The sequence below is a fragment of the Salmo trutta genome, chromosome 22 (assembly GCF_901001165.1).
Source record: "Salmo trutta chromosome 22, fSalTru1.1, whole genome shotgun sequence".
In the NCBI taxonomy this organism is placed as follows: domain Eukaryota; kingdom Metazoa; phylum Chordata; class Actinopteri; order Salmoniformes; family Salmonidae; genus Salmo; species Salmo trutta.
This window is the reverse complement of record NC_042978.1, coordinates 40,902,173-40,918,879: the sequence shown is the minus strand read 5'-3', so window position 1 is coordinate 40,918,879 and position 16,707 is coordinate 40,902,173. Positions and strand designations below refer to the sequence as shown.

General features: G+C 44.2%; 1 protein-coding gene across 8 annotated transcripts in view; it reads right to left on the bottom strand.

Annotated features, from left to right (window-relative positions):
• Window positions 1-16,707, bottom strand: part of kank4 (KN motif and ankyrin repeat domains 4) — a 178,823-nt gene that overhangs the window by 24,461 nt on the left and 137,655 nt on the right. For all 8 annotated transcript variants that reach the window (XM_029708016.1, XM_029708022.1, XM_029708018.1 and 5 more), the window contains one exon: window positions 3,800-4,000. In XM_029708016.1, the coding sequence (XP_029563876.1) occupies window positions 3,800-4,000 (201 nt within the window). The remainder of the gene's footprint in view (window positions 1-3,799; window positions 4,001-16,707) is intronic.

Genomic DNA, 16,707 nt, shown 5'->3' with positions numbered 1-16,707 from the left:
CGAGGAAATTTCAATCATACCGCCGTCTGCAACCAAGAAGTAACCAAGAATTGCACTCGCCAACCAATCTGAGTTGCCTGTGCAACCAACAAGTAACCAATAATTGACCAATGTGGATAGGGCTATGGCGGGACCTTTAAACTCTAGTCAAGAGGACCATGTAAAAATATATTTCCTCTTAGGTCATTTTGTTCGCCAGTTATCTTTATTTTCTGAAGTAACGTTAGCTACAATGTTTTGCTTATGCTATTTCCATTGATCTTCGATCAGAATATCTAGCAGGTAATATCAGTGTATTAAGCTTCAGTAATACGTTAACACGGTTAACAAAATGTCCAGTGCTACAGTAACGCTATCTAACACGTTAGTAAACTGGTGTTTTGACACTGACACAGGTTATGGAAGTAACGTAACGTTAGCTACCGATGACTCTGACTATTAAAACAGTCTGTTAACCCCACTTACCAAACTAAACTCCAGTTATTATTTTCTTATTGCCGTAGCCATCTAAACAAAGTGTGATTTTTATAGCTTGTAGTTGTGCTTTGTCACTCAACTCAGCATCAGCAAACCTCTCCTTTTCTCGTTTTATTAATTTAGCTAATTGGACTAGACATAGCTATAGGGCAAACACTGTCTTGATATAAAATAGGCTAGGGATGGGTCATCATGTTAATTATCAATTAAAAGGCACGAGCAATATCCTATTCTCTTGCTTATGCTGGTGTAGCTAGAGATAACTACATAGGTAGCTAGAGTTTATACACTTCATTTTACTGTTCCATCCATTAATCCAATCTGCTCACTGTCATTAAAATGTATATAATGTATGCTTATTAAACACAAACTTTCCCTCTTCTTTTCACAGCAGACATGGAGCCCAGCTTCAGCAAACTGCCAAACGGAAGCCTTGTCTTAACGGACAGTAAGGATTCCAGGATTTATTGGACAAAACTACTAAAAGAGAGTGAAGTAGGGCTGTGGCAGGTGAAGCTCTATTGCCCACATTCTGACTGTGAGAGGGGGGAGTTGACCTCATCAGGACTCCACCAGAAGATCAGGCAGGTTGTGGATGTGGACACATCCTATTATGTGGCAGCAGAATACCTTTATTGTCCCAAGTGCAGTAGGAAGGTCATCAGTTGGAACATTTGGTTCCTTACACTGTTCTACGCAAATACACTGGTAATGGCAATATAATATAATGAATAATCTAATGCAGATTTTATATTTAATACAAACAGCAACGCATTTCTCTTTGTGAAATGTTATCATAGAATTATTCCATACTCATTCTGGTGTATTCTCATATTTCCTTTTCTTTTTTTTCTTTAGGGGAGCTGATTGGTTTGGAGTACCTCTTCGATCAGACTGGTTTGGTGCTGCAGGATTACAAGGCTGCCATTGAGGAACTGGAGACAGGTGATCCTGATGTCCAAGGGGAGAATGATGAGGGCTTTGTGGAGCTTGTGGAAGTTCAGGACCTGACAATTCCAGTACTGGAGACAGCCCTGCCTCTTGTTGGCACCTTTCGTCCTACTCCCACCCCCTCTACCAACATCTGGTCTACAGCTGCATCAGTCAGTCCCCTGTCCTCCACTCCAAGACGGGCTACTCCACCACCTGGGCCTCTGTCCTCCACACCTGTGCTTGCCAGTCCATCAGTCAGTTCCCTGTCCTCCACTCCAAGACGGGCTACTCCACCACCTGGGCCTCTGTCCTCCACACCTGTGCTTGCCAGTCCATCAGTCAGTTCCCTGTCCTCCACTCCAAGACGGGCTACTCCACCACCTGGGCCTCTGTCCTCCACACCTGTGCTTGCCAGTCCATCAGTCAGTTCCCTGTCCTCCACTCCAAGACGGGCTACTCCACCACCTGGGCCTCTGTCCTCCACACCTGTGCTTGCCAGTCCATCAGTCAGTTCCCTGTCCTCCACTCCAAGACGGGCTACTCCACCACCTGGGCCTCTGTCCTCCACACCTGTGCTTGCCAGTCCATCAGTCAGTTCCCTGTCCTCCACTCCAAGACGGGCTACTCCACCACCTGGGCCTCTGTCCTCCACACCTGTGCTTGCCAGTCCATCAGTCAGTCCCCTGTCCTACATTCCTGTACGGGCTACTCCACCACCTGGGCCTCTGTCCTCCACACCTGTGCTTGCCAGTCCATCAGTCAGTCCCCTGTCCTACATTCCTGTACGGGTTAACATTACTCCTTAGTCCATGGACCATATATGTTCTTTTTAAAGTCTGAATTGGCTCCGGCAGTCAAAACAGCCAAATACTCCATCTAAAGTATTGGGATAGTGAAATGTTTTGTTGTTTTGTCTCTGTAGTCCAGCACTTTATATATACAAAGTGCAGACTGTCAGCTTTAATTTGAGGGTATTTTCATCCATGTTACACCACTTTTTATTACACCACTTTTTGTACATAGTACCCCAATTTAAGAGGAAACAAAATTATTGGGATAAATTCACTTATGTGTATTAAAGTAGCCAGAAGTTTAGTATTTGGTCCAATGTTCCTAGAACACAATGATTACATCACGCTTGTGACTTTTCCTCTTTGTTTTGGTTTTGTTTCAGATTATTTTGTGCCCAATAGAAATTACTGATAAATCATGTATTGTGTCATTTTGGAGTCACTTATTGTAAATGAGAATAGAATATGTTTCTAAACACTTCTACATGAATGTGGATGCTACCAGGATTATGGATAGTCCTGATGAATAATGATGAGTGAGAAAGTTAGACGCACAAATATCATACCCCCAAGACATGCTGTAGGACACAAGGGCTATGTTGAGAGGTAGCTTGCAAGTAAGCATTTCATTGCATTGTTTACACCCCCCTGTATTCTGTATATATGATGAATAAAATTGGGTATGATTTAATTTGACTCGATTTTTGACAGTAAGGATGCTTACCATTTCAGGAGACATATGTTCATTCTTGGTTGAAAATCCCCCCCCGAATTCGCTACACTTGTTAATTCCTGGTGTTGCAACCTCGACTGATGAGCTATATCCTGCCAGCGCCCTGACAACGGGGAGTCAAGGACATTTCTGGTTGCGACAACCAATCATATCATGAAGAAAATGACCCATAGTGAGATAATTTGGGACCAAAGAGTGAGAGCAGAATAATACCATCTCTGGCCATGAGAGAGGAAGATCGTAGAAAGAGGTATCCTCGGATTAGAAGTTAATTATTTAACCTGTCTGTCTCAGTCACAGCCACAGCACAGCCCACACAGCTCTGTCTGGGTTTCCAGGGTCTACTTTAGCCCCCTGTCTGACTGCCCTGGAGGCCTTAAAGAAGGTCTGATTCTAGCCATAGCCCCACTCCGAGCCATTCACACACAGACACCTCTACACATCCAGTACAGTATAATACCTTCTAAGAGGGATTCATTACTGTGTCAAACCCAGACAGACAGCGCCACAAAACAGCTATTAACCTAGCAGCTAATTCCTGCCTTATCTGTCTGCCATTCTGCTATCACTCTGTGGAGGAAAAATAGGACAGTGTGTTTCTGGTCAACTCCCGGACGCTTTGCGGCTAGGGGATGTGACACCCTTTGAGAGCCTGTAGGCTCACTCATCATGTCAATCAATGAACATGAGAAAATGATGCACTTCACCATTTAGCCAGATAGTGGCACTGTTGGGTTGTTTTGACATTCAATGTTTTGGGAAGTCCAAAGTGTATGTCTGTGCATGTGTGTGTGAGTGTCCAAGTGTGTTTGTGCATGCTTGTGTGTGTTATGCGTGTGTGTGATATGCATGTGTGTGTACCTACCTTGTCTGTGAGGCTGGTGTCACAGTGGTCAGACTCAAGTAGTATCCGAGCGATCTCCACGTGACCGTGCTCACACGCACATATGAGTGCGGTCGAACCGTCTTTGTCCTGAATGTTGAGATCAGCCTGGCAGCTCAGCAGCAACCGCACCATGGCTGTGCGACCATGGCTGACGGCCAGCATGAGGGCCGTCTGCCCTGCCTAGAAAACAGGAGAGAGCGAGAGAGAGAGAGAGAGAGAGGGGAAGAGAAAAGAGGAGAGGAATGAAATGTGAGAGGGGGAAACTACAGGATGCAGTGCCTTCGGAAGTATTCAGGGAGAAGGGCCTTGGTCAGGGAGGTGACCAATAACCGATAGTCACTCTGACAGAGCTCCAGAGATCCTCTGTGGAGATGGGAGAACCTTCCAGAAAGACAACCATCTCTGCAGCACTCCACCAATCAGGCCTTTTTGGTAGATTGGCTAGACGGAAGCCACTCCTCAGTAAAAGGCACATGATAGCCCGCTTGAAGTTTGCCAAAAGACATCTAAAGGACTCAGACCATGAGAAACAAGGCACCATCCCTACGGTGAAGCATGGTGGTGGCAGCATCATGCTGTGGGGATGTTTTTCAGCGGCAGGGACTAGGAGACTAGTTAGGATCGAGGGAAAGATGAACGGAGCGAAGTACAGAGACATCATTGATGAAAACCTGCTCCAGAGCGCTCAGGACCTCAGACTGGGGCGAAGGTTCACCTTCCAACAGGAAGAGCCCGGACTTGAACCCGATCAAACATCTCTGGAGAGACCTGAAAATAGCTGTGTAGCGACACTCCCCATCCAACCTGACAGAGCTTGAAAGGATCTGCAGAGAAGAATGGGAGTACATCCCCAAATACAGGTGTGCCAAGCTTGTAGTGTCATACCCAAGAAGACTCAAGGCTGTAATCACTGCCAAAGGTGCTTCAACAAAGTACTGAGTAAAGGATCTGAATACTTATGTAATTGTGATATTTCTGTTTATTTATTTTTTATAAATTTGCTAACATTTCTAAAAACATTTTTTGCTTTGCTATTATTGGGTATTGTGTGTATATTGATGATGAAAAAACATTTTTTTATCCATTTTAGAATAAGGCTGTAACGTAACAAAATGTGGAAAAAGTCAAGGGGTCTAAATCCTTCCCGAATGCACTGTATATTTGTAGTGGGTCAAGTACAGGCAAGTACAGTGGTCCTGAGTGACTAGGTGAGTCAGTGAGTATTGCCTATAGGTCACTGTGTGTACAGGTGTGTGATTGTCTGAAAATGACTGAGTGTATGTCTATACAATGGGTGTGTGTAATGTAGGGTTTAATACCGGTCACCGGTATCCCGGGACTTCCTGACCAAGCTCCTTCCCGTTTTCCGTAGACCAATAAAATATAAAAAATGTATGCAGCAGTAATACAAAAACACAAAATATGGAAGTGTGAACAGTAGCATGCATGAACCAGACATATCAACTCACTGTCTTAATTCATAGTCTACATTAAACTAGTATTCACAATGCTAACAGCCTACCATATTTAGCCTACTCAATGTAAAGTCCCCAATAGAAAACATCACTTACTTACATGACTTCTATAAATTGTATTGCTGACTATCGTGTGTAGGCTACACACAACCTCTCGACAGTTACTGAAGGCAATCTCCATCTCACATTCACAAATCTCCAAACTCTCTTTGTAGCACTGGCAGAAACTCAAAATATAAACTGCAGCTACTCAATTTGAACAAAATGACTGGTACTGCAATGTGTCCACAAGCGCACCTGAGGAAATAGACATTTGCAACATTGTTCCATGATGTTACAGTAACAAAAGCTAATTCAGATGCCTGACTTATATTCTCAGGGATAACTCCATGGTGCTGAACCTATCCAGGGTGCTAAATCTATCCATGGTGCTGAAGCTAATCATGATGCTGAAGCTATCCAGGGTGCTAAATCTATCCATGGTGCTGAAGCTAATCATGATGCTGAAGCTATCCAGGGTGCTAAATCTATCCATGGTGCTGAAGCTAATCATGATGCTGAAGCTATCCAGGGTGCTAAATCTATCCATGGTGCTGAAGCTATCCAGGGTGCTAAATCTATCCATGGTGCTGAAGCTAATCATGATGCTGAAGCTATCCAGGGTGCTAAATCTATCCATGGTGCTGAAGCTAATCATGATGCTGAAGCTATCCAGGGTGCTAAATCTATCCATGGTGCTGAAGCTAATCATGATGCTGAAGCTATCCAGGGTGCTAAATCTATCCATGGTGCTGAAGCTAATCATGATGCTGAAGCTATCCAGGGTGCTAAATCTATATGGTGCTGAAGCTATCCAGGGTGCTAAATCTATCCATGGTGCTGAAGCTAATCATGATGCTGAAGCTATCCATGGTGCTGAAACTATCCAGGGTGCTAAATCTATCCATGGTGCTGAAGCTAATCATGATGCTGAAGCTATCCAGGGTGCTAAATCTATCCATGGTGCTGAAGCTAATCATGATGCTGAAGCTATCCATGGTGCTGAAGCTAATCATGATGCTGAAGCTATCCATGGTGCTGAAGCTAATCATGATGCTGAAGCTATCCAGGGTGCTAAATCTATCCATGGTGCTGAAGCTAATCATGATGCTGAAGTTATCCATTGTGCTGAAGCTAATCATGATGCTGAAGCTATCCATGGTGCTGAAGCTATCCAGGGTGCTAAATCTATCCATGGTGCTGAAGCTAATCATGATGCTGAAGCTATCCAGGGTGCTAAATCTATCCATGGTGCTGAAGCTAATCATGATGCTGAAGCTATCCAGGGTGCTAAATCTATCCATGGTGCTGAAGCTAATCATGATGCTGAAGCTATCCAGGGTGCTAAATCTATCCATGGTGCTGAAGCTATCCATGGTGCTAAATCTATCCATGGTGCTGAAGCTAATCATGATGCTGAACCTATCCAGGGTGCTGAAGCTATCCAGGGTGCTAAATCTATCCATGGTGCTGAAGCTAATCATGATGCTGAAGCTATCCAGGGTGCTAAATCTATCCATGGTGCTGAAGCTAATCATGATGCTGAAGCTATCCATGGTGCTGAAGCTAATCATGATGCTGAAGCTATCCAGGGTGCTAAATCTATCCATGGTGCTGAAGCTAATCATGATGCTGAAGTTATCCATTGTGCTGAAGCTAATCATGATGCTGAAGCTATCCATGGTGCTGAAGCTATCCAGGGTGCTAAATCTATCCATGGTGCTGAAGCTAATCATGATGCTGAAGCTATCCAGGGTGCTAAATCTATCCATGGTGCTGAAGCTAATCATGATGCTGAAGCTATCCAGGGTGCTAAATCTATCCATGGTGCTGAAGCTATCCAGGGTGCTAAATCTATCCATGGTGCTGAAGCTAATCATGATGCTGAACCTATCCAGGGTGCTGAAGCTATCCAGGGTGCTAAATCTATCCATGGTGCTGAAGCTAATCATGATGCTGAAGCTATCCAGGGTGCTAAATCTATCCATGGTGCTGAAGCTAATCATGATGCTGAAGCTATCCATGGTGCTGAAGCTAATCATGATGCTGAAGCTATCCATGGTGCTGAAGCTATCCAGGGTGCTAAATCTATCCATGGTGCTGAAGCTAATCATGATGCTGAAGCTATCCAGGGTGCTAAATCTATCCATGGTGCTGAAGCTAATCATGATGCTGAAGCTATCCAGGGTGCTAAATCTATCCATGGTGCTGAAGCTATCCAGGGTGCTAAATCTATCCATGGTGCTGAAGCTAATCATGATGCTGAAGCTATCCATGGTGCTGAAGCTATCCAGGGTGCTAAATCTATCCATGGTGCTGAAGCTAATCATGATGCTGAAGCTATCCAGGGTGCTAAATTTATCCATGGTGCTGAAGCTAATCATGATGCTGAAGCTATCCAGGGTGCTAAATCTATCCATGGTGCTGAAGCTATCCATGGTGCTGAAGCTAATCATGGTGCTGAAGCTATCCATGGCGCTGAATATAATCATGGTGCTGAAGCTATCCATGGCACTGAAGATAATCATGACGCTGAAGCTAATCATGGTGCTGAAGCTAATCATGGTGCTGAAGCTATCCATGGTGCTGAAGCTATCCATGGTGCTGAAGCTATCCATGGCGCTGAAGCTATCCATGGTGCTGAAGATAATCATGGCGCTAAAGCTATCCATGGTGCTGAAGCTATCCATGGTGCTGAAGCTATCCATGGCTCTGAAGCTAATCATGGTGCTGAAGCTATCCATGGCACTGAAGCTATCCATGGTGCTGAAGCTCCAATACTAGGCCTATTTGCTTGTTTGTTTAGAGGAGAATCAGATTTGTTCCCTGTGACAAAGTCATCACAGTGATCATGTTATCATGAACTAAAAACAGCCACAACCTTCCAAAATCCCCCTAAAAGCCAGGTGCAAGGGGAGAGAAATGGACAAACAAGCTGGCTGAAATCTTTTAATTAATGGTAAGCTAAAACAAATGTAATTTTCACTAGGCTGTAGGCTAATAACCTCATAATGTTTTTGACCTACATTTGAACTAGGCTACATAAACAAATTGTGTGGTGACATTGACAGACCTAGTTGAGTTGATTAAATTGTGAACAATACTATAAGAATCCATTATATTCCTGTCCATATTTCTCCATTTACAGTGGTAGAATCAGATCAGATTTATTCCGCAAGCATTACGCTATTAAATAGCCTTTCCAGCTTGAATTGGAATACTGGGATATTACCGGGACGGTTCCAATTTTCTCAGGAAAGCCTTAGTGATATACGGTGGATATACGATCTGCGACTGCACACTAGAGGGAATATACAGTCTGTTACTGCATACCAGAGGGAATATACAGTCTGTTACTGCATGCTAGAGTGGATATACGGTCTGTGACTGCACACTAGAGGGAATATACAGTCTGTGATTGCACGCTAGAGGGAATATACAGTCTGTGACTGCACACTAGAGGGAATATACAGTCTGTGACTGCACGCTAGAGGGAATATACAGTATGTGACTGCATGCTAGAGGGAATATACAGTCTGTTACTGTACGCTAGAGGGAATATACAGTCTGTTACTGCATACCAGAGGGAATATACAGTCTGTGACTGCACACTAGAGGGAATATACAGTCTGTGACTGTATGCTAGAGTGAATATACAGTCTGTGACTGCACGCTAGAGGGAATATACCGTCTGTTACTGCATGCTAGAGTGGATATACGGTCTGTAACTGCACACTAGAGGGAATATACAGTCTGTTACTGCATGCTAGAGGGAATATACAGTCTGTGACTGCACGCTAAAGGGAATATACAGTATGTTACTGTATGCTAGAGTGGATATACGGTCTGTGACTGCACACTAGAGGGAATATACAGTCTGTGACTGCCCGCTAGAGGGAATATACTGTCTGTGACTGCATGCTAGAGTGGATATACGGTCTGTGACTGCACACTAGAGGGAATATACAGTCTGTGACTGCACGCTAGAGGGAATATACAGTATGTTACTGTATGCTAGAGTGGATATACGGTCTGTGACTGCACACTAGAGGGAATATACAGTCTGTGACTGCACGCTAGAGGGAATATACAGTCTGTTACTGCATGCTAGAGTGGATATACGGTCTGTGACTGCACGCTAGAGGGAATATACAGTATGTTACTGTATGCTAGAGTGGATATACGGTCTGTGACTGCACACTAGAGGGAATATACAGTCTGTGACTGCACGCTAGAGGGAATATACAGTATGTTACTGTATGCTAGAGGGAATATACAGTCTGTGACTGCACGCTAGAGGGAATATACAGTATGTTACTGTATGCTAGAGTGGATATACGGTCTGTGACTGCACACTAGAGAGAATATACAGTCTGTGACTGCACACTAGAGGGAATATACAGTCTGTGACTGCACGCTAGAGGGAATATACAGTCTGTTACTGTATGCTAGAGTGGATATACGGTCTGTGACTGCACACTAGAGGGAATATACAGTCTGTTACTGCATGCTAGAGTGGATATACGGTCTGTGACTGCACACTAGAGAGAATATACAGTCTGTGACTGCACACTAGAGGGAATATACAGTCTGTTACTGCATGCTAGAGGGAATATACAGTCTGTGACTGCACGCTAGACGGAATATACAGTCTGTGACTGCATGCTAGAGTGGATATACGGTCTGTGACCGCACACTAGAGAGAATATACAGTCTGTGACTGCACGCTAGAGGGAATATACAGTCTGTGACTGCATACCAGAGGGAATATACAGTCTGTTACTGCATACCAGAGGGAATATACAGTCTGTGACTGCATACCAGAGGGAATATACAGTCTGCGACTGCATACCAGAGGGAATATACAGTCTATTACTGCATGCTAGAGTGGATATACGGTCTGTGACTGCACACTAGAGGGAATATACAGTCTGTTACTGCATGCTAGAGTGGATATACGGTCTGTGACTGCACACTAGAGGGAATATACAGTCTGTTACTGCATGCTAGAGTGGATATACGGTCTATGACTGCACACTAGAGGGAATATACAGTCTGTTACTGCATGCTAGAGTGGATATACGGTCTGTGACTGCACACTAGAGAGAATATACAGTCTGTGACTGCACACTAGAGGGAATATACAGTCTGTTACTGCATGCTAGAGGGAATATACAGTCTGTGACTGCACGCTAGACGGAATATACAGTCTGTGACTGCATGCTAGAGTGGATATACAGTCTGTGACTGCACACTAGAGAGAATATACAGTCTGTGACTGCACGCTAGAGGGAATATACAGTCTGTGACTGCATACCAGAGGGAATATACAGTCTGTTACTGCATACCAGAGGGAATATACAGTCTGTGACTGCATACCAGAGGGAATATACAGTCTATTACTGCATGCTAGAGTGGATATACGGTCTGTGACTGCACACTAGAGGGAATATACAGTCTGTTACTGCATGCTAGAGTGGATATACGGTCTGTGACTGCACACTAGAGGGAATATACAGCCTGTTACTGCATGCTAGAGTGGATATACGGTCTGTGACAGCACACTAGAGGGAATATACAGTCTGTTACTGCATGCTAGAGTGGATATACGGTCTGTGACTGCACACTAGAGAGAATATACAGTCTGTGACTGCACACTAGAGGGAATATACAGTATGTTACTGCATGCTAGAGGGAATATACAGTCTGTGACTGCATACCAGAGGGAATATACAGTCTGTGACTGCACGCTAGAGGGAATATACAGTCTGTTACTGCATACCAGAGAGAATATACAGTCTGTTACTGCATACCAGAGGGAATATACAGTCTGTGACTGAGCGCTAGAGGGAATATACAGTCTGTGACTGCACGCTAGAGGGAATATACAGTCTGTGACTGCACGCTAGAGGGAATATACAGTCTGTGACTGCACGCTAGAGTGAATATACAGTCTGTTACTGCATACCAGAGGGAATATACAGTCTGTGACTGCATACCAGAGGGAATATACAGTCTGTTACTGCATACCAAAGGGAATATACAGTCTGTGACTGCATACCAGAGGGAATATACAGTCTGTGACTGCATACCAGAGTGAATATACAGTCTGTGACTGCATGCTAGAGGGAATATACAGTCTGTTACTGCATACCAGAGGGAATATACAGTCTGTGACTGCATACCAGAGGGAATATACAGTCTGTGACTGCATACCAGAGGGAATATACAGTCTGTGACTGCATGCTAGAGGGAATATACAGTCTGTGACTGCATACCAGAGGGAATATACAGTCTGTGACTGCATACCAGAGGGAATATAAAGTCTGTGACTGCATACCAGAGGGAATATACAGTCTGTGACTGCACACTAGAGGGAATATACAGTCTGTTACTGCAGACTAGAGGGAATATACAGTCTGTTACTGCATACCAGAGGGAATATACAGTCTGTGACTGCACACTAGAGGGAATATACAGTCTGTTACTGCATACCAGAGGGAATATACAGTCTGTGACTGCATACCAGAGGGAATATACAGTCTGTGACTGCATACCAGAGGGAATATACAGTCTGTGACTGCATATCAGAGGGAATATACAGTCTGTGACTGCATACCAGAGGGAATATACAGTCTGTGACTGCACACCAGAGGGAAAATACAGTCCGTAACTGCATGCTAGAGGAGTCTGTGACTGCATACCAGAGGGAATATAAGGTCTGTGACTGCATACCAGAGGGAATATACAGTCTGTGACTGCAAGCTAGAGTAAATATACAGTCTGTGACTGCATGCTAGCGTCTGTGACTGCATGCTAGAGTGAATATACAGTCTGTGACTGCATGCTAGACTGAATATACAGTCTGTGACTGCATGCTAGAGTCTGTGACTGCATGCTAGAGTGAATATACAGTCTGTGACTGCATGCTAGAGTGAATATACAGTCTGTGACTGCATACCAGAGGGAATATACAGTCTTTGACTGCATGCTAGAAGGAATATACAGTCTGTGACTGCATGCTAGAGGGAATATACAGTCTGTGACTGCATACCAGAGGGAATATACAGCCTGTGACTCTATGCTAGAGTGAATATACAGTCTGTGACTGATTGCTAGAGTAAATATACAGTCTGTGACTGCATGCTAGAGTGAATATACAGTCTGTGACTGCATGCTAGAGTGAATATACAGTCTGTGACTGCATACTAGAGGGAATATACAGTCTGTGACTGCATGCTAGAGTGAATATACAGTCTGTGACTGCATGCTAGAGGTAATATACAGTCTGTGACTGCATACCAGAGGGAATATACAGCCTGTGACTCTATGCTAGAGTGAATATACAGTCTGTTACTGCTTGCTAGAGTGAATATACAGTCTGTGACTGCATGCTAGAGGGAATATACAGTCTGTGACTGCATGCTAGAGTGAATATACAGTCTGTGACTGCATGCTAGAGGGAATATACAGTCTGTGACTGCATGCTAGAGGGAATATACAGTCTGTTACTGTATGCTAGAGTGAATATACAGTCTGTGACTGCATGCTAGAGTGAATATACAGTCTGTGACTGCATACCAGGGGGAATATACAGTCTGTGACTGCATACCAGAGGGAATATACAGTCTGTGACTGCATACCAGAGGGAATATACAGTCTGTGACTGCATACCAGAGGGAATATACAGTCTGTGACTGCATGCTAGAGTGAATATACAGTCTGTGACTGCATGCTAGAGGGAATATACAGTCTGTGACTGCATACCAGAGGGAATATACAGTCTGTGACTGCATGCTAGAGTGAATATACAGTCTGTGACTGCTTGCTAGAGTGAATATACAGTCTGTGACTGCATGCTAGAGGGAATATACAGTCTGTGACTGCATGCTAGAGTGAATATACAGTCTGTGACTGCATACCAGAGGGAATATACAGTCTGTGACTGCATGCTAGAGGGAATGTCCGGTCTGTGGCTGCATGCTAGAGTGAATATACAGTCTGTGACTGCATGCTGGTGGGAATATACAGTCTGTGACTGCATGCTAGAGGGAATATACAGTCTGTTACTGTATGCTAGAGTGAATATACAGTCTGTGACTGCATGCTAGAGTGAATATACAGTCTGTGACTGCATACCAGAGTGAATATACAGTCTGTGACTGCATACCAGAGGGAATATACAGTCTGTGACTGCATGCTAGAGTCTGTGACTGCATGCTAGAGTGAATATACAGTCTGTGACTGCATGCTAGAGTGGATATACGGTCTGTGACTGCACACTAGAGAGAATATACAGTCTGTGACTGCACACTAGAGGGAATATACAGTCTGTTACTGCATGCTAGAGGGAATATACAGTCTGTGACTGCACGCTAGACGGAATATACAGTCTGTGACTGCATGCTAGAGTGGATATACGGTCTGTGACCGCACACTAGAGAGAATATACAGTCTGTGACTGCATACCAGAGGGAATATACAGTCTGTTACTGCATACCAGAGGGAATATACAGTCTGTGACTGCATACCAGAGGGAATATACAGTCTGCGACTGCATACCAGAGGGAATATACAGTCTATTACTGCATGCTAGAGTGGATATACGGTCTGTGACTGCACACTAGAGGGAATATACAGTCTGTTACTGCATGCTAGAGTGGATATACGGTCTGTGACTGCACACTAGAGGGAATATACAGTCTGTTACTGCATGCTAGAGCTGATATACGTTCTGTGACTGCACACTAGAGGGAATATACAGTCTGTTACTGCATGCTAGAGTGGATATACGGTCTGTGACTGCACACTAGAGAGAATATACAGTCTGTGACTGCACACTAGAGGGAATATACAGTCTGTTACTGCATGCTAGAGGGAATATACAGTCTGTGACTGCACGCTAGACGGAATATACAGTCTGTGACTGCATGCTAGAGTGGATATACAGTCTGTGACTGCACACTAGAGAGAATATACAGTCTGTGACTGCACGCTAGAGGGAATATACAGTCTGTGACTGCATACCAGAGGGAATATACAGTCTGTTACTGCATACCAGAGGGAATATACAGTCTGTGACTGCATACCAGAGGGAATATACAGTCTGCGACTGCATACCAGAGGGAATATACAGTCTATTACTGCATGCTAGAGTGGATATACGGTCTGTGACTGCACACTAGAGGGAATATACAGTCTGTTACTGCATGCTAGAGTGGATATACGGTCTGTGACTGCACACTAGAGGGAATATACAGCCTGTTACTGCATGCTAGAGTGGATATACGGTCTGTGACAGCACACTAGAGGGAATATACAGTCTGTTACTGCATGCTAGAGTGGATATACGGTCTGTGACTGCACACTAGAGAGAATATACAGTCTGTGACTGCACACTAGAGGGAATATACAGTATGTTACTGCATGCTAGAGGGAATATACAGTCTGTGACTGCATACCAGAGGGAATATACAGTCTGTGACTGCACGCTAGAGGGAATATACAGTCTGTTACTGCATACCAGAGAGAATATACAGTCTGTTACTGCATACCAGAGGGAATATACAGTCTGTGACTGAGCGCTAGAGGGAATATACAGTCTGTGACTGCACGCTAGAGGGAATATACAGGCTGTGACTGCACGCTAGAGGGAATATACAGTCTGTGACTGCACGCTAGAGTGAATATACAGTCTGTTACTGCATACCAGAGGGAATATACAGTCTGTGACTGCATACCAGAGGGAATATACAGTCTGTTACTGCATACCAAAGGGAATATACAGTCTGTGACTGCATACCAGAGGGAATATACAGTCTGTGACTACATACCAGAGTGAATATACAGTCTGTGACTGCATGCTAGAGGGAATATACAGTCTGTTACTGCATACCAGAGGGAATATACAGTCTGTGACTGCATACCAGAGGGAATATACAGTCTGTGACTGCATACCAGAGGGAATATACAGTCTGTGACTGCATGCTAGAGGGAATATACAGTCTGTTACTGCATACCAGAGGGAATATACAGTCTGTGACTGCATACCAGAGGGAATATACAGTCTGTGACTGCATACCAGAGGGAATATACAGTATGTTACTGCATGCTAGAGGGAATATACAGTCTGTGACTGCATACCAGAGGGAATATACAGTCTGTGACTGCACGCTAGAGGGAATATACAGTCTGTTACTGCATACCAGAGAGAATATACAGTCTGTTACTGCATACCAGAGGGAATATACAGTCTGTGACTGAGCGCTAGAGGGAATATACAGTCTGTGACTGCACGCTAGAGGGAATATACAGTCTGTGACTGCACGCTAGAGGGAATATACAGTCTGTGACTGCACGCTAGAGTGAATATACAGTCTGTTACTGCATACCAGAGGGAATATACAGTCTGTGACTGCATACCAGAGGGAATATACAGTCTGTTACTGCATACCAAAGGGAATATACAGTCTGTGACTGCATACCAGAGGGAATATACAGTCTGTGACTGCATACCAGAGTGAATATACAGTCTGTGACTGCATGCTAGAGGGAATATACAGTCTGTTACTGCATACCAGAGGGAATATACAGTCTGTGACTGCATACCAGAGGGAATATACAGTCTGTGACTGCATACCAGAGGGAATATACAGTCTGTGACTGCATGCTAGAGGGAATATACAGTCTGTTACTGCATACCAGAGGGAATATAGAGTCTGTGACTGCATACCAGAGGGAATATACAGTCTGTGACTGCATACCAGAGGGAATATACAGTCTGTGACTGCATACCAGAGGGAATATACAGTCTGTGACTGCATGCTAGAGTGAATATACAGTCTGTGACTGCATGCTAGAGTGGATATACGGTCTGTGACTGCACACTAGAGAGAATATACAGTCTGTGACTGCACACTAGAGGGAATATACAGTCTGTTACTGCATGCTAGAGGGAATATACAGTCTGTGACTGCACGCTAGACGGAATATACAGTCTGTGACTGCATGCTAGAGTGGATATACGGTCTGTGACCGCACACTAGAGAGAATATACAGTCTGTGACTGCACGCTAGAGGGAATATACAGTCTGTGACTGCATACCAGAGGGAATATACAGTCTGTTACTGCATACCAGAGGGAATATACAGTCTGTGACTGCATACCAGAGGGAATATACAGTCTGCGACTGCATACCAGAGGGAATATACAGTCTATTACTGCATGCTAGAGTGGATATACGGTCTGTGACTGCACACTAGAGGGAATATACAGTCTGTTACTGCATGCTAGAGTGGATATACGGTCTGTGACTGCACACTAGAGGGAATATACAGTCTGTTACTGCATGCTAGAGTGGATATACGGTCTGT